General features: G+C 47.5%; 3 protein-coding genes across 4 annotated transcripts in view; 1 reads left to right on the top strand and 2 right to left on the bottom strand.

Moving 5' to 3' along the window:
* LOC310960924 (atlastin-2-like) overlaps positions 1 to 2664 on the bottom strand; it is a 23278-nt gene extending 20614 nt beyond the window's left edge. For both annotated transcript variants that reach the window (XM_083932790.1, XM_083932791.1), the window contains exon 1: positions 2607 to 2664. The gene's annotated coding sequence lies outside the window, so the exon portion shown is untranslated. The remainder of the gene's footprint in view (positions 1 to 2606) is intronic.
* A 3122-nt stretch (positions 2665 to 5786) lies between these two features.
* Positions 5787 to 13203, top strand: LOC310960833 (NLR family CARD domain-containing protein 3-like). The gene is made up of 9 exons (XM_083932658.1): positions 5787 to 5901; positions 6725 to 8585; positions 8918 to 9091; positions 9246 to 9419; positions 9523 to 9696; positions 10310 to 10483; positions 10905 to 11066; positions 11994 to 12040; positions 12222 to 13203. The coding sequence occupies exons 1-9, from the start codon at positions 5889 to 5891 to the stop codon at positions 12839 to 12841; spliced, it is 3399 nt and encodes a 1132-aa protein (XP_083788784.1). The 5' UTR covers positions 5787 to 5888; the 3' UTR covers positions 12842 to 13203.
* Positions 13204 to 16567: 3364 nt separating this feature from the next.
* pgap4 (post-GPI attachment to proteins GalNAc transferase 4) lies at positions 16568 to 19614 on the bottom strand. The gene is made up of 2 exons (XM_083932933.1): positions 19567 to 19614; positions 16568 to 18042 (listed from the first exon to the last, which is right to left on the bottom strand). Exon 2 carries the CDS (start codon positions 17968 to 17970, stop codon positions 16774 to 16776), a length of 1197 nt encoding a protein of 398 aa, XP_083789059.1. The 5' UTR covers positions 17971 to 18042; positions 19567 to 19614; the 3' UTR covers positions 16568 to 16773.
* Positions 19615 to 25000: the final 5386 nt, after the last annotated feature.

The raw sequence follows: 25000 nt of genomic DNA, 5'->3' as shown, positions 1-25000 counted from the left end.
CACTTTAACACACATTTATGCTCCTAGAGGACACTTTAGCACACGTTTATGCTCCTAGAGGACACTTTAACACACGTTTATGCTCCTAGAGGACACTTTAGCACACGTTTATGCTCCTAGAGGACACTTTAACACACGTTTAGGCTCCTAGAGGACACTTTAGCACACGTTTATGCTCCTAGAGGACACTTTAACACACGTTTATGCTCCTAGAGGACACTTTAGCACACGTTTATGCTCCTAGAGGACACTTTAACACACGTTTATGCTCCTAGAGGACACTTTAGCACACGTTTATGCTCCTAGAGGACACTTTAGCACACGTTTAGGCTCCTAGAGGACACTTTAACACACGTTTATGCTCCTAGAGGACACTTTAACACACGTTTATGCTCCTAGAGGACACTTTAACACACATTCATTCACGGTCAGACCCATGAGCACCAGGGCAAATCCTTTATTCTGCAGCAGCAACCAGCCCCGCGGAGAGCCACGCGGAGAGCCACGCGGAGGACCACGCGGACTTCACACCGCGGATCTGGAATAAGAGGATAAACGCTCCAGTGCGACGGTCACATGACGGCTCACAGCCCCAAACTCACTAGTTATGCACTGGTGGAACGAGCTCGGCTGCTTCTGCACAGCGTCTCTGCTCGTTTAACAAGGTCAAAGGTCACGACACGGGTGTTACAAAGTGTTTCCACACACAACTGGGCGAGAGACAGACCTCAGTGCTCCTCATTTTGAATCTGTCTTTAGTCATTTTGCTTCAGTTTTTAGTCATTTTGCATTTGTTTTTAGTCATTTTGCTTCAGTTTTTAGTCATTTTGCATTTGTTTTTAGTCATTTTGCTTCTGTTTTTAGTCATTTTGCTTCTGTTTTTAGTCATTTTGCTTCTGTTTTTAGTCATTTTGCTTCTGTTTTTAGTCATTTAGCTTCTGTTTTTAGTCATTTTACATCTGTTTTTAGTCATTTTGCATTTGTTTTTAGTCATTTTGCTTCTGTTTTCTGTCATCTATTTCAAGTCATTGAGCATCTATTTTTGGTAATTTTGGAGGGCCCTGGACTTCACAGCGGTTCTGAAACAGGAGAATAAACGTTCCAGTGCGACTTTTCACACGACAGCGTAAAGACCCCAAAACAGATCATTAATGGAAGGTTTCCTGCACCTTTCCAGGGTCAAATCCAAGCACTTTAAAGATCCATTTCCAGGGTTTTCCAGCACCTCACAGCTAAATGACATGTTTCTGTGACTGCATCCAAACTGAGAAAGATCATTTCACTGCCCTCTTCATCAGACACGCTGTGAACAACTCTACCTGTGTCTGTCACACCAGAAGAGTCAGACTTTAAACACATTTATATGTTTTATCTGTTTTTGTGAAAGAAATGCAGAAACCTTTAAATTCCAGCATTTTCCCGGGTGTCCCGCACCTTTCACACAGAAACAAACATAAGACAGGAAATGCTAAACTTTCTTTAGGTTTTTAGATTCCAAGGATCCCAAACATGGAAGTCACTTCTTAGTATTATATTAATTTAGTTATTAATATTTCCTAATGATTCTTTCAAGATCCACCGGAGGAACACGAACCACAGTTTGGGAACCAGGGGACTAAACAACAGAACAATGCAGAGTTAGCTAGCTGTGAGAGGCTAGCAGCTGTTAGCATCCCTGTTAGCATCTCTGTTAGCTGCTCCGCTAACAACAAACACACACAGCCGCCGGTGAGCACAGCTGGGCGGCTTCACTGAGCACAACACACCGGTAAGAGTGTCCCTGTCACCGGGGACACGGACCTGGTGTCACCGGGGACACGGACCTGGTTTCACCGGGGACACGGACCTGGTGTCACCGGGGACACGGACCTGGTTTCACCGGGGACACGGACCTGGTCTGACCGGGGACACGGACCTGGTGTCACCGGGGACACGGACCTGGTGTCACCGGGGACTAGGACCTGGTGTCACCGGGGACACGGACCTGGTGTCACCGGGGACACGGACCTGGTCTGACCGGGGACACGGACCTGGTGTCACCGGGGACACGGACCTGGTTTCACCGGGGACACGGACCTGGTTTGACCGGGGACACGGACCTGGTTTGACCGGGTACACGGACCTGGTTTCACCGGGGACACGGACCTGGTTTCACCGGGGACACGGACCTGGTTTCACCGCCGCCGGTGAGCACAGCTGGGCGGCTTCACTGAACACAACACACCGGGGCGAGTTTCCCTGTCACCGGGGACAGGGACGTGGTTTCACCGGGGACTAGGACCTGGTTTTACCGGGGACTAGGACCTGGTTTTACCGGGGCCACGGACCTGGTTTCACCGGGGACACGGACCTAGTCTTACCGGGGACACGGACCTGGTTTCAGGGATGATGAACGACAAGAGGCGCGTCTGTCACACACACACACACACACACACACACACACACACACACACACACACACACACACACACACACACACACACACACACACACACACACACACACACACACACACACACACACACACACACACACACACACACACACACACACACACACACACACACACACACACACACACACACACACACACACTGTGTTGTTACCTTGTGTGATGAGGCTGTTTGTGTTGTTTTTGGGGCTCCGCTGTTTCAGCCCGCTCTCCTCCGCCGCCATCTTTGTTCACTGACAGCAGCAGACTGAATGACGTCACTCAACAGGAAGCCGGCGTGCTGTCCGCGCGCTCCTAAAGTCACCGAGGCCCCGCCCCCCGGATACGTCATCGACGGGATACAGTCATATATAAATATATATAAATATATATAAATATATACAGACATATATAAATATATACAGGCATATATAAATATATACAGACATATATAAATATATACAGGCATATATAAATATATACAGTCATATATGAATATATATAAATATATACAGACATATATAAATATATACAGACATATATAAATATATACAGACATATATAAATATATACAGGCATATATAAATATATACAAACATATATAAATATATACAGTCATATATAAATATATATAAATATATACAGGCATATATAAATATATACAGTCATATATAAATATATATAAATATATACAGACATATATAAATATATACAGACATATATAAATATATACAGGCATATATAAATATATACAAACATATATAAATATATACAGTCATATATAAATATATACAGTCATATATAAATATATATAAATATATACAGTCATATATAAATATATACAGGCATATATAAATATATACAAACATATATAAATATATACAGACATATATAAATATATACAGTCATATATTAATATATATAAATATATACAGACATATATAAATATATACAGGCATATATAAATATATACAAACATATATAAATATATACAGACATATATAAATATATACAGTCATATATTAATATATACAGTCATATATAAATATATACAGTCATATATAAATATATAGAAACATATATAAATATATACAGTTATATATAAATATATACAGACATATATTAATATATACAGTCATATATAAATATATACAGACATATATAAATATATACAGTTATATATAAATATATACAGACATATATAAATATATACAGACATATATAAATATATACAGTCATATATAAATATATACAGACATATATAAATATATACAGTTATATATAAATATATACAGACATATATAAATATATACAGTCATATATAAATATATACAGTCATATATGAATATATACAGACATATATAAATATATACAGTTCATATATAAATATATACAGACATAAACAAATATATACAGTTATATATAAATATATACAGACATATATACATATATACAGACATATATAAATATATACAGTTATATATAAATATATACAGACATATATAAATATATACAGTTCATATATAAATATATACAGACATATATAAATATATACAGTTCATATATAAATATATACAGACATAAACAAATATATACAGTTATATATAAATATATACAGACATATATACATATATACAGACATATATAAATATATACAGTTATATATAAATATATACAGTCATATATAAATATATACAGTCATATATAAATATATACAGTCATATATAAATATATACAGTTATATATAAATATATACAGTTATATATAAATATATACAGACATATATAAATATATACAGACATATATAAATATATACAGACATATATAAATATATACAGACATATATAAATATACACAGTTATATATAAATATATACAGTTCATATATAAATATATACAGTTATATATAAATATATACAGACATATATAAATATATATAAATATATACAGACATATATAAATATATACAAACATATATAAATATATACAGTTCATATATAAATATATACAGTTATATATAAATATATACAGTCATATATAAATATATACAGTTATATATAAATATATACAGTAATATATAAATATATACAGACATATATAAATATATAAAGACATATATAAATATATACAGTTATATATAAATATATACAGTTATATATAAATATATACAGACATATATAAATATATACAGTTATATATAAATATATACAGTAATATATAAATATATACAGTAATATATAAATATATACAGACATATATAAATATATACAGACATATATAAATATATACAGTTATATATAAATATATACAGACATATATAAATATATACAGTTATATATAAATATATACAGTTATATATAAATATATACAGTCATATATAAATATATACAAACATATATAAATATATACAGTTATATATAAATATATACAGACATATATAAATATATACAGTTCATATATAAATATATACAGACATATATAAATATATACAAACATATATAAATATATAGTTATATATAAATATATACAGACATATATAAATATATACAGTTCATATATAAATATATACAGTTATATATAAATATATACAGTTATATATAAATATATACAGTTCATATATAAATATATACAGACATATATAAATATATACAGTTATATATAAATATATACAGACATATATAAATATATACAGACATATATAAATATATACAGACATATATAAATATATACAGTCATATCCTGGATCAGGTCTCAGGAGCAGCAGCTCCAGCCTCTGATCCTGGATCAGGTCTCAGGGGCAGCAGCTCCAGCCTCTGATCCTGGATCAGGTCTCAGGGGCAGCAGCTCCAGCCTCTGATCCTGGATCAGGTCTCAGGGGCAGCAGCTCCAGCCTCTGGTCCTGGATCAGGTCTCAGGGGCAGCAGCTCCAGCCTCTGATCCTGGATCAGGTCTCAGGGGCAGCAGCTCCAGCCTCTGATCCTGGATCAGGTCTCAGGGGCAGCAGCTCCAGCCTCTGGTCCTGGATCAGGTCTCAGTGGCAGCAGCTCCAGCCTCTGGTCCTGGATCAGGTCTCAGGGGCAGCAGCTCCAGCCTCTGATCCTGGATCAGGTCTCAGGGGCAGCAGCTCCAGCCTCTGATCCTGGATCAGGTCTCAGGGGCAGCAGCTCCAGCCTCTGATCCTGGATCAGGTCTCAGGGGCAGCAGCTCCAGCCTCTGCAGGTCCTGGTTCACGCGGGGCGGGACAGGAAGAGCCTTCAGATGACGTAGTTCCGGTTTCCAACAGACGAGGCGCTGCTGCACCGGAAGCTGCTCTGATCCGCAACAAAACCAAAGAAGAAGAAAAGTGGGCGGGGCCTGATCTTCACGGAACTCAGCGCAGCGAAACCATGACCCAAACTTCACAGCCCCACCTTTAGAGCCCGCGAGAGACTTCCGGTCCGGCTCGGTTCTTCAGGACCATGTCTGCCTCAGGTACAACAACTACCATTACCACTGTGTTCTATATTTAATATTTAAACAGCAGCTCAAGATCAAAGCAGTGACGTCACCGGATGTTTTTCTACTGAAAAATCTGAACAATAAAGTTTATGATCAAAGAAATGAAAACAGTCATTTTGCATCTTTTTGTGGTGGTTTTGCTTCTATTTTTAGTAATTTTGCATCTTTTTGTGCTGGTTTTGCATCTATTTTTAGTCATTTTGCATCTTTTTGTGCTGGTTTTGCATCTATTTTTAGTCATTTTGCATCTTTTTGTGCTGGTTTTGCATCTATTTTTAGTCATTTTGCATCTTTTTGTGCTGGTTTTGCATCTATTTTTAGTCATTTTGCATCTTTTTGTGCTGGTTTTGCATCTATTTTTAGTCATTTTGCATCTTTTTGTGCTGGTTTTGCATCTATTTTTACTCATTTTGCATCTTTTTGTGCTGTTTTTGCATCTATTTTTAGACATTTAGCATCTTTTTGTGCTGTTTTTGCATCTATTTTTAGACATTTAGCATCTTTTTATGGTGGTTTTGCATCTATTTTAGTGGAGACTCCATTTAAAGCTGCATTTTTTCTAATGTCCAGCAGGGGGCACAGACTCTGAGGTTATAATAGGCAGCGCTGTTCACCTGCATGAACATGACTGGAAGTTATTAGTCAGCTGGTAAATGAGCTACAGATGGTGAATCAGTACAAGCATGATCCCAGAGTTCAGACTTCTTCCCCTGGGGAAGGAACGTGTGTGTTCTGCTTCTGCGTCTGTAGACAAACAGTCTCATACTTCATGTTTTTATTTTTATGCTGAACACAGATGAGATTGTTCCGGTACCAGAGCCACGACACGTCTCGTTTTACCAACACTTGCTTCAATCAAACCTCAAGGGCCATTTTATGTGCGCACACGAGGGTCGGGCCCAGACGAAGGACGAGCAACCTGTGGATGAAGTCTACACGGATCTGTTCATCACAGCTGGAGCAGACGTACACATGGACAGACACCATGAGATCAGACAGACTGAGGCGCTGAAGCCAGCAGACACAGAGACACCCGTTAAACCCAGTGACGTGTTCAAACGCCCCTCTGGAAGTTACAGACCCGTAAGAACCGTTCTGACCAATGGAATCGCAGGAATTGGAAAAACCTTTCTCGTGCGTAAGTTTGTGTCGGACTGGGCTGAAGGAGAAACCAACCAGGACGTGCAGCTCATCTTCCCCTTCTCCTTCCGTCAGCTGAACTTATGGAAGGAAGCAAAGCTGAGTTTGGCCGAGCTCGTCCATGAATGTGTCACAGAGACCAGAGACATCGAGAGAGAAGCTCTTCATCACATCTTTACGACCCTGCAGTCCTCAGGAAACACCAACTATGACAAGAGCAGATTCAAGCTTGTCTTTGTTTTGGACGGACTGGATGAAAGCAACCTCCTTCTGGACTGTTCCACCAATAAAATCCAGGCAGTTAAAGCTGACGTGACAGCGTCGACGTCAGTGGATGTGCTGCTGACGAACCTCATCAGGGGGAAACTGCTTCCCTCTGCTCGCCTCTGGATCACCACACGACCTGCAGCAGCCAATCAGATCCCTCCTGAGTGTGTTGACATGGTGACAGAGGTCAGAGGGTTCACTGACCCACAGAAGGACGAGTACTTCAGGAAGAGATTCAGAGATGAGGAGCAGGCCGGCAGAATCATCTCCCACATCAAGACTTCACGAAGCCTCCACATCATGTGCCACATCCCAGTCTTCTGCTGGATCACTGCTACAGTTCTGGAGGAAGTGACGAGAACCAGAGAGGGAGCAGAGCTGCCCAAGACCCTGACTGAGATGTACGCAGAGTTCTTGAGGATCCAGGTTGATCAGACAGAAGAGAAGTATGGCCCAGACGAGTGCAGCCAGTACATCAAGTCTTTAGCAAAGCTGTCTTTCCACCAACTGGAAAAGGGAAACCTGATCTTCTACGAGAAAGATCTCAAAGAGAGCGGCATCGACGTCAGTGGAGCCTCCAAATGCTCCGGAGTGTTCACAGAGATCTTCAAAGAGGAACGAGGGAGGAAGAATGATGAAGACAAGCGAATGTTCAGCTTTGTCCATCTGAGCGTTCAGGAGTTTCTGGCAGCGTTCCACGTAGAGAGGGCCCTCGTTACCAGAAACAAGAACCTGCTGTCAGAGACGGGGCAAAGCTGCGTCCAACGTGTGCGAATGGTTTTCAAATCATCCGTGACAGAGGTCCACAGGTCGGCCGTGGAGAAGGCCTTACAGAGTCCGAGTGGACACCTGGACCTGTTCCTCCGATTCCTCCTGGGTCTTTCTCTGGAGAGCAATCAGAATGTCCTACGAGGACTCCTGAAGAAGAAAAGCAGCTCACGGACCAATCAGGAAACAGTCGAGTACATCAGGAAGAAGATCAGTGAGAATCTGTCTCCAGAGCAAAGCATCAATCTGTTCCACTGTCTGAATGAACTGGAGGATCGTTCTCTGGTGGAGGAGATCCAACAGTCCCTGAGTTCAGGACGTCTCTCCCCAGGTAGACTCTCTCTTGCTCAGTGTTCAGCTCTGGCCTTCATCTTACTGTCATCAGGAAAAGATCTGGACGAGTTTGACCTGAAGAAATACCACGCTTCACAGGAGGTTCTCCTGAGGATGCTGCCAGTGGTCAAAGCCTCCAACAAAGCTCTGTAAGTCCACCAATGACTCATGATACTAACCCTCAGATGTGTAGGGTTGTTCGTGCCGTTATCCCAAATGAACCCCGGGCAACGTCAGGAGAATCAGGTCCGGACATATCCCAGAGGTTCTCTTTAACACCGGCAGCAAACAATGGGGGATCGTCCACGAAAGACGCGTTCTCACTTACTGGACTCAGTTTGGTTCAGGGGGGTGGTGGGGCCGGGGTAGACCGTGCATGAGGTATGATGTGATGCCGATTACACTGCTTCAACAGAGCCGCTTCTTAACTTGGTCACAAACAACCTAAGAATTTGTCTGATCTGACGTTTTTCTCCTTCAGGCTGAGCGGCTGTAACCTGTCAAAGGGAAGCTGTGAAGCTCTGGCCTCAGTCCTCAGCTCCCGGTCCTCCAGTCTGAGAGAACTGGACCTGAGTAACAACGACCTGCAGGACTCAGGAGTGAAGCTGCTCTCTGCAGGACTGGAGAGTCCACACTGTGAACTGAAGACTCTCAGGTCAGGATTAACAAACCTCCTTGGGGTGAAAGAGAACGGTCACATGGTGCCATTTTCTTTAGTCATTGAACCACTTTTAGTTCTGAGAGAAGTTTAAACTTAACGTCATGCAAATTACATAAATGTTATTATAAATGTACTTTACATATTTTAGGCTGAGTGGCTGTAACCTGTCAGAGAGAAGCTGTGAAGATCTGGCCTCAGGTCTCAGCTCCCGGTCCTCCAGTCTGAGAGAACTGGACCTGAGTAACAACGACCTGCAGGACTCGGGGGTGAAGCTGCTCTCTGCAGGACTGAAGAGTCCACACTGTGACCTGGAGTCTGCCAGGTCAGGATTCATGAATCTGCAAAGGAACTGTCACATGGTATTGTCATATTTCTTCAGTCACTATGCCTCTTTTCACATGTGTTCTTTTCACATCTGTTCTCAGGCTGAGCGGCTGTAACCTGTCAGAGAGAAGCTGTGAAGACCTGGTCTCAGGTCTCGGCTCCCGGTCCTCCAGTCTGAGAGATCTGGACCTGAGTAACAACGACCTGCAGGACTCAGGGGTGAAGCTGCTCTCTGCAGGACTGAAGAGTCCACACTGGTCACTGGAGACTCTCAGGTCAGGATTGGGGATGGGCGTGAGTACTTGATATGGACGTCAGAAGTCCTTCAATGTATTCAGGACTCTCCGTTTTTACTGTGTAACTGTCCATTTGTACCATGATGTGCTTCTATCAGTGCGCGTCCCTGCAGTTTACACTCTGATTATATTCAGGTCAGACTGGGATTTGACCCGGGGTTCAGTGTTTCCATGGTGTTTGAGAAACCAGACTGTTTCCCTGCAGTTTAACCCTGGTCGTATTCAGGTTCAGGTCCATCACCATGGAAACAGCGTCCCCCGGGACAAATCAGACTCCTCATCCCCCGTCAGCAATGATCATTAAACAGTGAAGACAACGCTCTTAACTACACAAGACAAAAACTCATTTCAAACCACGACTTTTCTAAAAGGAAAGTGCTGAATACTCAAATATACATGTACAAAGTGTAACTTGCATCAATAGATAGACGTACTTCATGGATCCCACATTGGGAAGGTTCTTATGTTGCAGCAGCAGGTTCTACAGCTCTGGACCAGAACATGCACGGTACACGCATCAATGCTAGAAGAGAGAAATATCAGGGTTTTTACAGGTAGACATGTTTTCACACATGCATTGTACATATTTTAGGTTGAGCGGCTGTAACCTGTCAGAGGGAAGCTGTGAAGCTCTGGCCTCAGTGCTCAGCTCCCGGTCCTCCAGTCTGAGAGAACTGGACCTGAGCAACAACGACCTGCAGGACTCAGGCGTGAAGCTGCTCTCTGCAGGACTGAAGAGTCCACACTGTGTCCTGGAGACTCTCAGGTCAGGATTCATCTTCTGTTTAACATAAAATCCTTTAAATGTGACGTGATAGAAGTAAATGTTAAGCTACCGGACATGTTTCAGCTAACTGTTGTGATATGTCGGCGATGTTCTCATCAGCACCTTATTCAGCAGCAGCAACTTCTGATGAACCCAATGTTCACTCCCTCCCCCATCAAACAGCAGACAGACACAAAAACAGTCGAGTTGGGGAAGAATTCAAACATCTAACTGTGAACGAGCCGGATATGTTCCTCAGGAGTTGGTTAAACTCAGCGCCCTGTACGATACTCTGTCCCACGGTCACATAACTTTCCTCGTGGCTGCAAGTTCAAGTTTGTGATCTCACAGATGTGTCTATCAGCCAGCAGTGAAGTGTGTGTTTGTGTGTGTGTGTGTGTGTGTGTGTGTGTGTGTTCAGACTGTCAGGTTGTCTGATCACAGAGGAAGGCTGTGCTTCTCTGGCGTCGGCTCTGAGCTCCAACCCGTCCCCTCTGAGAGAACTGGACCTGAGCTACAATCATCCAGGAGACTCAGGAGTGAACCTGCTGACTGCTGGACGCTTCAGACCGGACACTCTCAGGTACAAACAGACCGGACACTCTCAGGTACAAACAGACCGGACACTCTCAGGTACAGACAGACCGGACACGCTCAGGTACAAACAGACCGGACACTCTCAGGTACAAACAGACCGGACACTCTCAGGTACAAACAGACCGGACACTCTCAGGTACAAACAGACCGGACACTCTCAGGTAGAGACAGACCGGACACTCTCAGGTACAAACAGACCGGACACTCTCAGGTACAAACAGACCGGACACTCTCAGGTACAAACAGACCGGACACTCTCAGGTACAAACAGACCGGACACTCTCAGGTACAAACAGACCGGACACTCTCAGGTACAAACAGACCGGACACTCTCAGGTAGAGACAGACCGGACACTCTCAGGTACAAACAGACCGGACACTCTCAGGTAGAAACAGACCGGACACTCTCAGGTACAAACAGACCGGACACTCTCAGGTACAAACAGACCGGACACTCTCAGGTACAAACAGACCGGACACTCTCAGGTACAAACAGACCGGACACTCTCAGGTACAAACAGACCGGACACTCTCAGGTACAAACACACCGGACACTCTCAGGTACAAACAGACCGGACACTCTCAGGTACAAACAGACCGGACACTCTCAGGTACAAACAGACCGGACACTCTCAGGTACAAACAGACCGGACACTCTCAGGAACAAACAGACCGGACACTCTCAGGTACAAACAGACCGGACACTCTCAGGTACAAACAGACCGGACACTCTCAGGTACAAACAGACCGGACACTCTCAGGTACAAACACACCGGACACTCTCAGGTAGACACAGAACGTGAACTGTGTTTTATAAATGCAGCAGTTTTGTCTTAATGGAGCATCAGAGTGACGGTTTCTGAAGACGACTGAAGCTTCTGAAGGTTCATTGTGACTCTGTTTCTTCCTCCAGGGTGGAACCTGCTGGAGAGCAGTGGCTGAAACCGGGTCTGAGGAAGTGTAAGTGTGTGTTTGCTGTTATTTTCAGCAGCATTAGTGGTTAAAAAAGACCTTCGAATGCCTTCACCGTGCTGCCCCGAGCTAACCACTGTTAGCCACGTCCGGCTGTTAGCATCTCTCCTGGATTTCTTCCTTAAACACACACATAAACGTGTCCTCCGGTGTCTTTTCTCTCCGTCAGACTTCTGTGAACTCACGCTGGACACGAACACGGTGAACGCACACGTCCGACTGTCCGACGACAACAGGACGATGGAGTGTGTGGAGGAGGAGCAGGACTACCCGGACCACCCACAGAGGTTTGTGGAGTGGCCCCAGCTGCTGTGCACGGAGGCTCTGAGCGGCCGCTGCTACTGGGAGGTGGCGTGGGGAGGGTGGGTGAACGTCTCCGTGACCTACGGAGGAATCAGCAGGAGAGGGGACGGGGAGGAGGACGGCAGGTTTGGGCTCAACGCTCAGTCCTGGAGTCTGGAGGGCTGTCATCAGAGTTACCACGCCTGGCACAACTGGAGACAGACACGCCTCTCCTCGTCCCCCTCGTCCCTCTCGTCCCCCTCGTCCTCGTCCTCCTCGCCCGCCGCGGCCTCTAACAGAGTAGCCGTGTACGTGGACTGTCCCGCCGGCTCTCTGTCCTTCTACAGAGTCTCCTCCGACTCCCTGATCCACCTCCACACCTTCAACACCACCTTCACCGAACCCCTTTACCCCGGGTTTGGGTTTCTGAACGGGTTTGGGTTCGTGTTCGCGTCCACGTTGTCTCTGTGCTCAGAGTCGCCCCCTGAGAGAACAAACACCCGTTAAAGGAGCCGCAGAGAGGTTCAGTCCAAAGAGACTGGACCTGGTTCTTTGTCAGGAAGACGTTTCACCAGGACCAGGACCAGGACCAGGACCAGGCTGGTCCTGGTCCAACTACCTGGTGGAGATCCAGGTCTTTAACCTCTCACAGGCCGATGATGTCACTGGAACCCTTTGTGCTCCGTCGTTAGAGTGACAGTCGTTGGTGGAAGTAGGTCTGGACTTGGTTAGTGCTGGTCCAGTCCCAGCCTGGTCCTGGTCCTGGTCCTGGTCCAGTCCTGGTCCTGGTCCAGTCCCAGCCTGGTCCTGGTCCAGTCCCAGCCTGGTCCTGGTCCAGTGTGGTCCTGGTCCTGGTCCAGCGTGGTCCTGGTCCAGTCCCAGCCTGGTCCAGCCTGGTCCTGGTCCTGGTCCAGTCCCAGCGTGGTCCTGGTCCTGGTCCAGTCCCAGCGTGGTCCTGGTCCTGGTCCAGTCCCAGCCTCGTCACTGTTTCAGTTTTGAACTTTAATGTGAAGAAACTTTTATTTTGACACGAAGAAGAAAGCGTTTCCTGTTGAACTGTTGCTTTAAAAGATCCTTTGATGCTTTGTGATTGTTTTTCTGTTATTGTTGTTTATTTTTTACACATTAACATTAAATTCTCACCTTCTTTGCTTTATATTGATATATTATATTATATATATTAAATTATATATAATATAATATATATAATATATTAACTTGTTACTTAATGTAGTTTTTATTTTTAATGTTATAATATTTTGACATTTTAACATTATTATTAATATTTTCTGCCTCTTGTTTTTTGTATTTGTGTGTTTTTTTAAATTGTGCAAAATAAAAATAAAAATAATAAAATAAAAATATTTGTTTTAATCTGAAACTGTTCAAAGACTTTGACTGAAAAACATTCACTTGTATAAATATAAATAAATAAAAATAAATTTCACAGGAAACAAACGTCTGATTTCAAACTTTGATTTATTTTGTTTTTAATAAAAATAGAAAACAGTGAAAAAGTCTCAGATTTACATTTAACTCAAAACTTAAAGAGATCTTTGAACAGAAATATATTTATATATAATATTCAGCTTCATTCACACACTTATTAATATTATGGTGCTTTTATTTTGAAAGAGACTTCCGTCAGTGTTTAGAGTTCAGACAGAAAAAGATGAAATTATTCAAAAATCATCATAAAAACAAAACGTTCAAACTTTCACACGAGTGGAAATTAATTTAAAACAAAATCAAACCAAACCAAATCACAGCCTCTGGGATTCATATTTATGTTATTAATATTAATATTTATATTAAATCAAACCCAAACTCAAGGTTTTCACTTTAGAAGTCACCTGTAAATATGAATATAAACATAAATATAAACATAAATATAAACATAAATATAATAAAAAGCAGCAGAAACAGCAAATTAAATGTTTTTATTTTCATCTAAATATGAAAACTGTTGTTTATTTTTTTAATGTTTGTTTTTATATTTTCACTGTTTTTTGATTTTCTTTAATTTTACAGAATAAAAAGTGCCATAAAGTTTTTAAAGCTTTTAAAAAAAGATGATTTTAATCAACAACATTAAATCTGAGTCCAGCAAATTTCATCTGAATCAAATTTAACAAAATTCATTTATAGAAATAAAATCAGACAGAGATGAAAGATCTGTGACGCTCATCTGGGATTTACAGCATTTATGTGTATTTATATATATTTATATATTTATAAATATATATTTAACTGATTCTGCACATTGATCAAACACTCGTGTGTCTCGTCTCTCCGGTCGGCGCTGACTCACTCCAGAGTGACTGAGACTCTGCAGTTGAGTTGGATCCTGACGCTCGAACGTCTCCGACCCTGAACCTTAAAGTCTGAACTCAAAGTTTTTAGATTTCAACCGTGAGATTCTTCTGAACGTGCGACGCCGACGTCAGCGACCGACAGACGACAGACGACAAACGACAGACGACAGACGACAGACGACAGACGATACACGATAATCGACGCCCAGAAACACTTAAAGTGTCCCAGTGTAAACTCCTCCTCCAGAGTCTTTGTCTGCACTTTAATCCTCAGTAACCATGGAGACAGTTTTTATTAAGGTAGAAATCAGGAGAGATGCTAACAGCCGGACGTGGCTAACAGTGGTTAGCTCGGGGCAGCACGGTGAAGGCATTCAAAGGTCTTTTTTAACCACTAATGCTGCTGAAAATAACAGCAAACCTCTGCAGCAGCATGAGCAGAGTCCCTACACACACAACAAAGCAGCAATGGGCTCCTTCCACTGTAATGGACTTTACTATGAGAGGAGCTGGTGCAGGGGCCAGTAGGTAAGTCTTTAAAACACTCTTTAATAAACTCTGGCTTCACTAACTACGCTGATGACGCTTTGTTGTGTGTGTAGGGACTCTTCTCATGTGTGTGTGTGTGTGTGTGTGTCTGTGAGTGTGTGTGTGTGTGTGTGTGTGTGTGTGTGTGTGTGTGTGTGTGTGTGTGTGTGTGTGTGTGTGTGGACTCTTCTCATGCTGCTGCAGAGGTTTGCTGTTATTTTCAGCAGCATTAGTGGTTAAAAAAGACCTTTGAATGCCTTCACCGTGCTGCCCCGAGCTAACCACTGTTAGCCACGTCCGCCTGTTAGCATCTCTCCTGGATTAAAGTGCAGACAAAGACCCTGGAGGAGGGTTTGACGCTGGGACACTTTAAGCTAGCAGTCCTGGCTCTGCGCTCATTAGCTTAGCTGGTCTTAGCTTAGCATATTTACTCCAAACAGCGAAACCTTTGTTTGACCTGTAGAAAGTTTCTCTTGTGCAGAAAAAGTAAAACCTTCATGTGGATGTTAAGATCAAACGAACGCTTCGCTAAACAAAGTGTGCGTCCGTGACCCGTGAACACGTCCTTTAACAGTCTCACCGTGGTCATCGGAGCCTGGAGGAGCCAGAGACCTCCAGGAGGATGGCCCGGTGAGAACTGACAGCATCAGATTCTTATTTTAGTCGTTCCCTGAATCCACGAGCAGAGACGCAGCACGTGAGCACGTGAGCACGTCAGCACGTCAGCATGGAAGCCCTCAGCTGAGAGCAAAGTGATGAGAGTGTAAGTTCTTTAAGTGATTTGCTGGTGAAAAGACGAACTTCTGTCCAACACGTAGACAAATGCATGATGTGCAGTGTCTTTAAGGGCGCCCTCCCACTGTGCCTCCGTCCCGTGCCCCAGCACATGTCACGGCTAAAGTCTGGTTCCTTTGACCAGTGTGAGTGCAACCGTACCACGTCTAGGAGCGGCACGCTTGCCGTCCACGGCCCGTTTGGGAGAGGTGGGCTTTAGTAAAGCACGTTTGCACGTGTACGAGCTCGAGCGTGCGCACGTGTACGAGCACGAGGCCTACGGCGGTTCTGAGGTCATTTCCTGTGCGCCTGTTGGGACGTAGAAAAAAGAAGGAGGGACCATGCGCGGACATTTCAAACAATGGCGGTGAAAGGTTCACGTTGGTGTGATGCGGAGGTGGAGTGTTTACTGCAGATTTGGTCGATGAAAAGATTCAAAAACAGTCGACAAGACGCACAAAAACTCCGAGGTCTACGGAAAGATCTGGAAACAAAGCCACGCATCGCCATGACGTCATCAATGCGTGTGACGTGTTACGGCGTGATGACGTATAGGCAGCAAGAAGCATTCTCCGAGGCCCAGGTAGTGTGAGTACAAACGGGCCTGGAGGGGGGGACAAGGACCCTAAAGCACGGGGCACGGGACGCACGCACAGTGGCAGGGCGCTCTAACCTGTGACGGAGGCACAGTGGGAGGGTCTCTAACCTGTGACGGAGGCACAGTGGGAGGGCGCTCTAACCTGTGACGGAGGCACAGTGGGAGGGCGCCCTGAATGTCTTAAGAGTGGGCAGGTGAGATGGCAGAACCCCGTGACCTCCCTGTCAGAGCAGTTTGGGCCTGGCTGGGTTGGCCCTGACGGAGGAGAAGGCCCCGATGTGGGTGATGAGGTTGGGCTCCACACTGTGGGCGCGTTCCCCGGGGATCGTCCTCGCCATCTGATACAGAACCATGTCTTTGGCGTTTCCCTTGACGCAGAAGGAGCCGTCCAGGTACTCGGCCACCCTGAGCGAGGCGTTGCCGGGGTAGAGCATGGCGGGGGTGCAGCACTCTGTCGCCGGAGAGACGGCGTAGAGCTGCGGGGAAAGCCTCCGCACCTCCAGGAGGTAGTGGCGCCCCAGCAGCTCCGCCGCCGCCATGAAGTAGAGGGTGAAGAAGAGGAGGTGGCCGACCGACAGTGTGAAGGAGAAGGAGCAGGGGTTCCAGTGGGGAAAGGTGAGGAGGAGCGCCGTCGCCGCCACCAGCCCGAGTCCCACCCACTCCAGGACGCGGTACGGCTCGGGGTTCCAGTAGCGCTGCAGCCGCTCAGGATGGTACAACTTCACGTACAGCGTCCGGAGGGCGAACCGCCTCGACAGCAGGTTCTTAATGACCGGGAAAAAGTCCGGCGTGGGCAAAGCGTCGTCCTCCAGGACCACCACGTTCCCGGGCCGCAGCAGCTCCCAGCCCCTGCGGAGACAGAACACGTAGTCCCTCTTCTCCCTCTCGAAGGTGTTGATGCGTTCCCTGTTCCTCTGCTTCTCTCGGGGCGAACGCCGGATCACCCTGAAGTGGCCCTCCAGCATCGCCGCATCCTGGTTCTCCTGCGGACCGTTCTCCACGTCGCAGACCAACACCTCCGCACACCGCCGCCCCCCGCAGCCCCCCAGGAGGCCGCTCAGCCGCTGCATCACCTGGAGCAGGTAGTGGAAGTCCCGCCCCTCGTTCCGCCTGGTTGTCACCACGATAACTAGCAGCTCGGGGTGCAGCGTGATGTCACTGAAGCTGGGAGACGCCGGCGCCGCGGTGGAAGCGCTCTGCCAGAAGTGCAGTGCGCCCTGGCCCCGGTCCAGACTTTCCCGCAGGACCTGCTCGCTCATGGAGTCCAGGTACATGGACCGCACGAAGAAGTAGGAGTAGAGCAGCCGGTGGCAGCACAGAGGGAGGACGACGCAGAACGTGATGACGGACACGATGAGGGCCTGAGCGACGCCGCTGGACCTTCGCAGGTTCTGGCTGATGAAGGCTTTCCATCGAGGCATCGGTGAAACAGGAGCGTGTTACCGTGTCCCAGCATGCACCTGGTGAAGCGATCGCTCTGTGGGAGATGGCGTCTGCAGAGAGAGACGACATGAGAGGAGACTTTTATCTCTTAGGAAAATAACGCGATTCATCGCAATTTCGCGGAGTTCCCACCCGGCCCGAAATCCTGACGCACAGGAAGCAACAGGAACATGCTGCGGCTAACGTTAGCACAGACAACGCCTAACATGTTGCAGCTAATGTTAGCACAGATGACGCTGAACATGCTGCAGCTAACGTTAGCACAGACAACGCTGAACATGCTGCAGCTAACGTTAGCACAGACGACGCTGAACATGCTGCAGCTAACGTTAGCACAGACAACACTGAACATGCTGCAGCTAACGTTAGCACAGACAACGCTGAACATGCTGCAGCTAACGTTAGCACTGACAATACTGAACACGCTGCAGCTAATGTTAGCACAGACAACGCTGAACATGCTGCAGCTAACGTTAGCACAGACAATGCTGAACATGCTGCGGCTAACGTTAGCACAGACAACGCTGAACATGCTGCAGCTAACGTTAGCACTGACAACACTGAACATGCTGCAGCTAACGTTAGCACTGACAACACTGAACATGCTGCAGCTAACGTTAGCACAGACAACGCTGAACATGCGGCAGCTAACGTTAGCACAGACTGAACATGCTGCAGCTAACGTTAGCACAGACTGAACATGCTGCAGCTAACGTTAGCACAGACTGAACATGCTGCAGCTAACGTTAGCACAGACTGAACACGCTGCAAACTAATAAAGAAAAGGAAAGAAACAAAAAAACAAGAATAACTTTATTTTATCAACAATACAAATTAAAATAACGAACGTATGGAAACATATGTGAGTTTGAACACACACACACCGACACACACACTCACACTCACACACCGACACACACACACACACTGACACACACAGACACACACACACACACACTCAGACACACACACACACACACATACACTCAGACACACTCAGACACACACACACACACACACACACAAACACACACATAAACGCAGACACACACACACACACACACACACACACACACACACACACACACACAGACACACAAAGACACACACACACAGACACACACACACACACACACAAACACACATAAACGCAGACACACACACACACACACACACACACACACACACACACACACACACACACACACACACACACACACACACACTGAACCCCAGAAGTCTTTACTTTTCTGTTTCCGGTTTTACGGTAAAAAAGCGACAGTTTGTTTTTGATGTGGCAACATTTGCTCCTGTCGCTTCCGGTACGGTGTGTCCTCACACACACACACACACACACACACACACACACACACACACACACACACACACACACACACACACACACACAGGGAGCAACAGGAAGAGCAGCGCGCGCAGTAAACGCAGCATAAATGAGCATAAAAATCATAAAAATCATAATAATCATAAAAATAACAGAGGCGCGTTCACACAGGCGCGTTCTCGAGGCACGTGAGACGTTCAGGGACATTCATAAACGGGAGAAACCGACTCACCGGGAGCTGCCGCCGCCGCCACCGTGTCCTCAGGTACGGTCATAGAGCCGCACACACCGTAATACCGCGAGTACAGGCGCAGGAACAGGACCGCGGCTCACCACAGGGGGGCGCTGCTGCACCACAGGGGGGCGCTGCTGCACCACAGGGGGCGCTGCTGCACCACAGGGGGGCGCTGTTCACCACAGGGGGGCTCTGCTGCACCACAGGGGGCGCTGCTGCACCACAGGGGGCGCTGCTCACCACAGGGGGAGCTGCTGCACCACAGGGGGCGCTGCTCACCACAGGGGGAGCTGCTCACCACAGGGGGGCTCTGCTGCACCACAGGGGGGCGCTGCTCACCACAGGGGGGCGCTGCTGCACCACAGGGGGCGCTGCTGCACCACAGGGGGGCGCTGCTCACCACAGGGGGAGCTGCTCACCACAGGGGGGCTCTGCTGCACCACAGGGGGGCGCTGCTCACCACAGGGGGGCGCTGCTGCACCACAGGGGGGAGCTGCTGCACCACAGGGGGCGCTGCTGCACCACAGGGGGCGCTGCTCACCACAGGGGGGCGCTGCTGCACCACAGGGGGCGCTGCTGCACCACAGGGGGGAGCTGCTGCCCCACAGGGGGGAGCTGCTGCACCACAGGGGGGCGCTGCTGCACCACAGGGGGGCTCTGCTGCACCACAGGGGGCCTGCTGCACCACAGGGGGCGCTGCTGCACCACAGGGGGCGCTGCTCACCACAGGGGGCGCTGCTCACCACAGGGGGCGCTGCTGCACCACAGGGGGCGCTGCTCACCACAGGGGGGCGCTGCTGCACCACAGGGGGCACTGCTGCACCAGAGGGGGGCACTGCTCACCACAGGGGGCGCTGCTGCACCACAGGGGGCGCTGCTCACCACAGGGGGGCGCTGCTGCACCACAGGGGGCGCTGCTGCACCACAGGGGGGAGCTGCTGCCCCACAGGGGGGAGCTGCTGCACCACAGGGGGGCGCTGCTGCACCACAGGGGGGCTCTGCTGCACCACAGGGGGCCTGCTGCACCACAGGGGGCGCTGCTGCACCACAGGGGGCGCTGCTCACCACAGGGGGCGCTGCTCACCACAGGGGGCGCTGCTGCACCACAGGGGGCGCTGCTCACCACAGGGGGGCGCTGCTGCACCACAGGGGGCACTGCTGCACCAGAGGGGGGCACTGCTCACCACAGGGGGCGCTGCTGCACCACAGGGGGCGCTGCTCACCACAGGGGGGAGCTGCTGCACCACAGGGGGGCACTGCTCACCACAGGGGGGCGCTGCTGCACCACAGGGGGCGCTGCTCACCACAGGCGGGCACTGCTCACCACAGGGGGCACTGCTCACCACAGGGGGGCGCTGCTGCACCACAGGGGCCCTGCTGCACCACAGGGGGGCGCTGCTGCACCACAGGGGGCGCTGCTCACCACAGGGGGCGCTACTGCACCACAGGGGGGCACTGCTGCACCACAGGGGCCCTGCTGCACCACAGGGGGGCGCTGTTCACCACAGGGGGCGCTGCTGCACCACAGGGGGCGCTGCTGCACCACAGGGGGCACTGCTGCACCACAGGGGCCCTGCTGCACCACAGGGGGGCGCTGTTCACCACAGGGGGCACTGCTGCACCACAGGGGGCGCTGCTGCACCACAGGGGGCGCTGCTCACCACAGGGGGGCGCTGCTGTACCACAGGGGGCGCTGTTCACCACAGGGGGCGCTGTTCACCACAGGGGGCGCTGCTGCACCACAGGGGGCGCTGTTCACCACAGGGGGCGCTGCTGCACCACAGGGGGGCGCTGCTCACCACAGGGGGCGCTGTTCACCACAGGGGGGCGCTGCTGCACCACAGGGGGCGCTGCTGAACCACAGGGGGGCGCTGCTGAACCACAGGGGGGCGCTGCTGCACCACAGGGGACGCTGCTCACCACAGGGGGGCGCTGCTGCACCAGAGGGGGCTCTGCCGCACCACAGGGGGGCGCTGCTGCACCAGAGGGGGGCGCTGCTGCACCACAGGGGGCGCTGCTGCACCACAGGGGGGCGCTGCTCAACACAGGGGGCACTGCTGCTCACCACAGGGGGCGCTGCTGCACCACAGGGGGGCGCTGCTCAACACAGGGGGGCGCTGCTGCACCACAGGGGGCACTGCTGCTCACCACAGGGGGGCACTGCTCACCACAGGGGGGCGCTGCTGCACCACAGGGGGCACTGCTGCTCACCACAGGGGGGCGCTGCTGCACCACAGGGGGGCGCTGCTGCACCACAGATTGATTTCATATTATTTGATTTTATGAACTTGTTTTATTTTAACGTATATATTTTTTATTTTGTTTTATTGACTTTAATAAAAGTTTGATTGTTTGTTCCATCAGTGTTTATTTGTGGTTCTTTCATGAACATGCATCCTCTCGAATGTTCACTTAAAGCTGCATTCTCTCTAATGTCCAGCAGGAGGAGACTCCACTTAAAGCTGCATTCTCTCCAATGTCCAGCAGGAGGAGACTCCACTTAAAGCTGCATTCTCTCTAATGTCCAGCAGGAGGAGACTCCACTTAAAGCTGCATTCTCTCTAATGTCCAGCAGGAGGAGACTCCACTTAAAGCTGCATCCTCTCTAATGTCCAGCAGGAGGAGACTCCACTTAAAGCTGCATCCTCTCTAATGTCCAGCAGGAGGAGACTCCACTTAAAGCTGTAGTGTAGATATTGATCATAACTGTAGATATCAATCGTGTCTGTTCAGGCATCGTGTCGTCATAACATGGCGTGCTGCGTTCAGGCTCCGCTGATGCAGCTGCAGATTAGATAACAGCGTCACCTGACGACGGCGTCCGCGGGACAATGGAGGGCGGCGAGGAATCTGCTGCAGCTCCGGTTGCATCACTCTGGAGCCAGAACACGCCACTCGACACCTGCAGCGGTTAAACGTCACTTTAGAGGTTTCATCAATAATGAAATCTGTTTTTAATGTTTTAATGTTTTAATGTTTTTATGTTTTTATGTTTTTATGTTTTTATGTTTTAATGTTTTAATGTTTTTATGTTTTTAATGTTTTAATGTTTTTACTGTTTTAATGTTTTAATGTTTTAATATTTTAATGTTTTAATGTTTTTATGTTTTTATGTTTTTAATGTTTTAATGTTTTTATGTTTTTATGTTTTTAATGTTTTAATGTTTTAATGTTTTTACTGTTTTTACTGTTTTAATGTTTTACTGTTTTTATGTTTTAATGTTTTACTGTTTTTATGTTTTAATGTTTTAATGTTTTTATGTTTTAATGTTTTTAATGTTTTTAATGTTTTAATGTTTTAATGTTTTACTGTTTTTATGTTTTCACTGCTTCATATTTATGTTCATATCCAGACGAGTTCAGTTTAAAGAGACGATTAATGGACAAACTTTCAAATGTTTGGTTTTTTAAAAATGAACGTTTGAACAGCTGGAGAAGCAGAGGAGGTCTGGAGCCTGGACCAGGTCTTGGATCAGGTTTTAGCCCAGGTTTGGATCAGGTTATAGCCCAGGTCTTGGATCAGGTTTTAGCCCAGGTTTGGATCAGGTTTTAGCCCAGGTTTGGATCAGGTTTTAGCCCAGGTCTTGGACCAGGTTATAGCCCAGGTTTGGATCAGGTTATAGCCCAGGTTTGGATCAGGTTATAGCCCAGGTTTGGATCAGGTTATAGCCCAGGTTTGGATCAGGTTTTAGCCCAGGTTTGGATCAGGTTTTAGCCCAGGTTTGGATCAGGTTTTAGCCCAGGTTTGGATCAGGTTTTAGCCCAGGTTTGGACCAGGTTTTAGCCCAGGTTTGGACCAGGTTTTAGCCCAGGTTTGGATCAGGTTATAGCCCAGGTTTGGACCAGGTTTTAGCCCAGGTTTGGACCAGGTTTTAGCCCAGGTTTGGATCAGGTTATAGCCCAGGTTTGGATCAGGTTTTAGCCCAGGTTTGGATCAGGTTTGGATCAGGTTTTAGCCCAGGTTTGAACCAGGTTTGGATCAGGTTTTAGCCCAGGTTTGGATCAGGTTTTAGCCCAGGTTTGGATCAGGTTTTAGCCCAGGTTTTGATCAGGTTATAGCCCAGGTTTGGATCAGGTTTTAGCCCAGGTTTGGATCAGGTTATAGCCCAGGTTTGGATCAGGTTTGGATCAGGTTTTAGCCCAGGTTTGGACCAGGTTTGGATCAGGTTTTAGCCCAGGTTTGGATCAGGTTTTAGCCCAGATTTGGATCAGGTTTTAGCCCAGGTTTGGATCAGGTTTTAGCCCAGGTTTGGATCAGGTTTGGATCAGGTTTTAGCCCAGGTTTGGACCAGGTTTGGATCAGGTTTTAGCCCAGGTTTGGATCAGGTTTTAGCCCAGGTTTGGATCAGGTTTTAGCCCAGGTTTGGATCAGGTTTTAGCCCAGGTTTGGACCAGGTTTTAGCCCAGGTTTGGATCAGGTTTTAGCCCAGGTTTGGATCAGGTTTTAGCCCAGGTTTGGACCAGGTTTTAGCCCAGGTTTGGATCAGGTTTTAGCCCAGGTTTGGATCAGGTTATAGCCCAGGTTTGGACCAGGTTTTAGCCCAGGTTTGGACCAGGTTTTAGCCCAGGTTTGGACCAGGTTTTAGCCCAGGTTTGGATCAGGTTATAGCCCAGGTTTGGATCAGGTTTTAGCCCAGGTTTGGACCAGGTTATAGCCCAGGTTTGGACCAGGTTATAGCCCAGGTTTGGATCAGGTTTTAGCCCAGGTTTGGATCAGGTTTTAGCCCAGGTTTGGACCAGGTTATAGCCCAGGTTTGGACCAGGTTTTAGCCCAGGTTTGGACCAGGTTTTAGCCCAGGTTTGGACCAGGTTATAGCCCAGGTTTGGACCAGGTTATAGCCCAGGTTTGGATCAGGTTTTAGCCCAGGTTTTGGATCAGGTTTGGATCAGGTTTGGATCAGCACGGATGAACCTTGTTGTCTGGAGCCGTACGTTGAGACAGAGCCCCCCCCCCCCCCCCAGATCAGAGGCTCCACCTCCACAATGACCCGACCAGAAGGATCGGGCTGAACCAGCACAGGGGCGGAGGAGCAGCGTCTCTGCAGGGTCTGGAAGCACGTTCAGCAGAACAGGACCACACAGAGGGAGAGGGGGGGGGGGGGGGGGGGGTTAGCTTAGTCATGGGAGACGCTACTCGACTGTAGTTTCGGATGAACCGACGGCAGAAGTTAGAAACCCAGAAAACGCTGTAGTTGCTTCCTGGAAGATGGCGTCGGCCGCTCCGTCACAGCTTTGACCTTTGCTGGATCCACTTCACCGGCTCGCTCTCAACGATGTCCCCCAGAAAAGTCACCGATGAGACGTGGAACTCACATTTCTCTGGCTTGGCGAGCAACAGGTTCTCCTGTAGGCGCTGGAGAACCTGGTGGACGTGAGAGAAAAGATCTAAATGTGGTCGAGGTCGACGAACACAGAGCGGTTCAGCAGATCA

The sequence above is a fragment of the Echiichthys vipera genome (assembly GCF_963691815.1).
Source record: "Echiichthys vipera genome assembly, chromosome: 2".
In the NCBI taxonomy this organism is placed as follows: domain Eukaryota; kingdom Metazoa; phylum Chordata; class Actinopteri; order Perciformes; family Trachinidae; genus Echiichthys; species Echiichthys vipera.
Note: the sequence above shows the minus strand (reverse complement) of the source record. Positions and strands in the feature narration are given on the sequence as shown.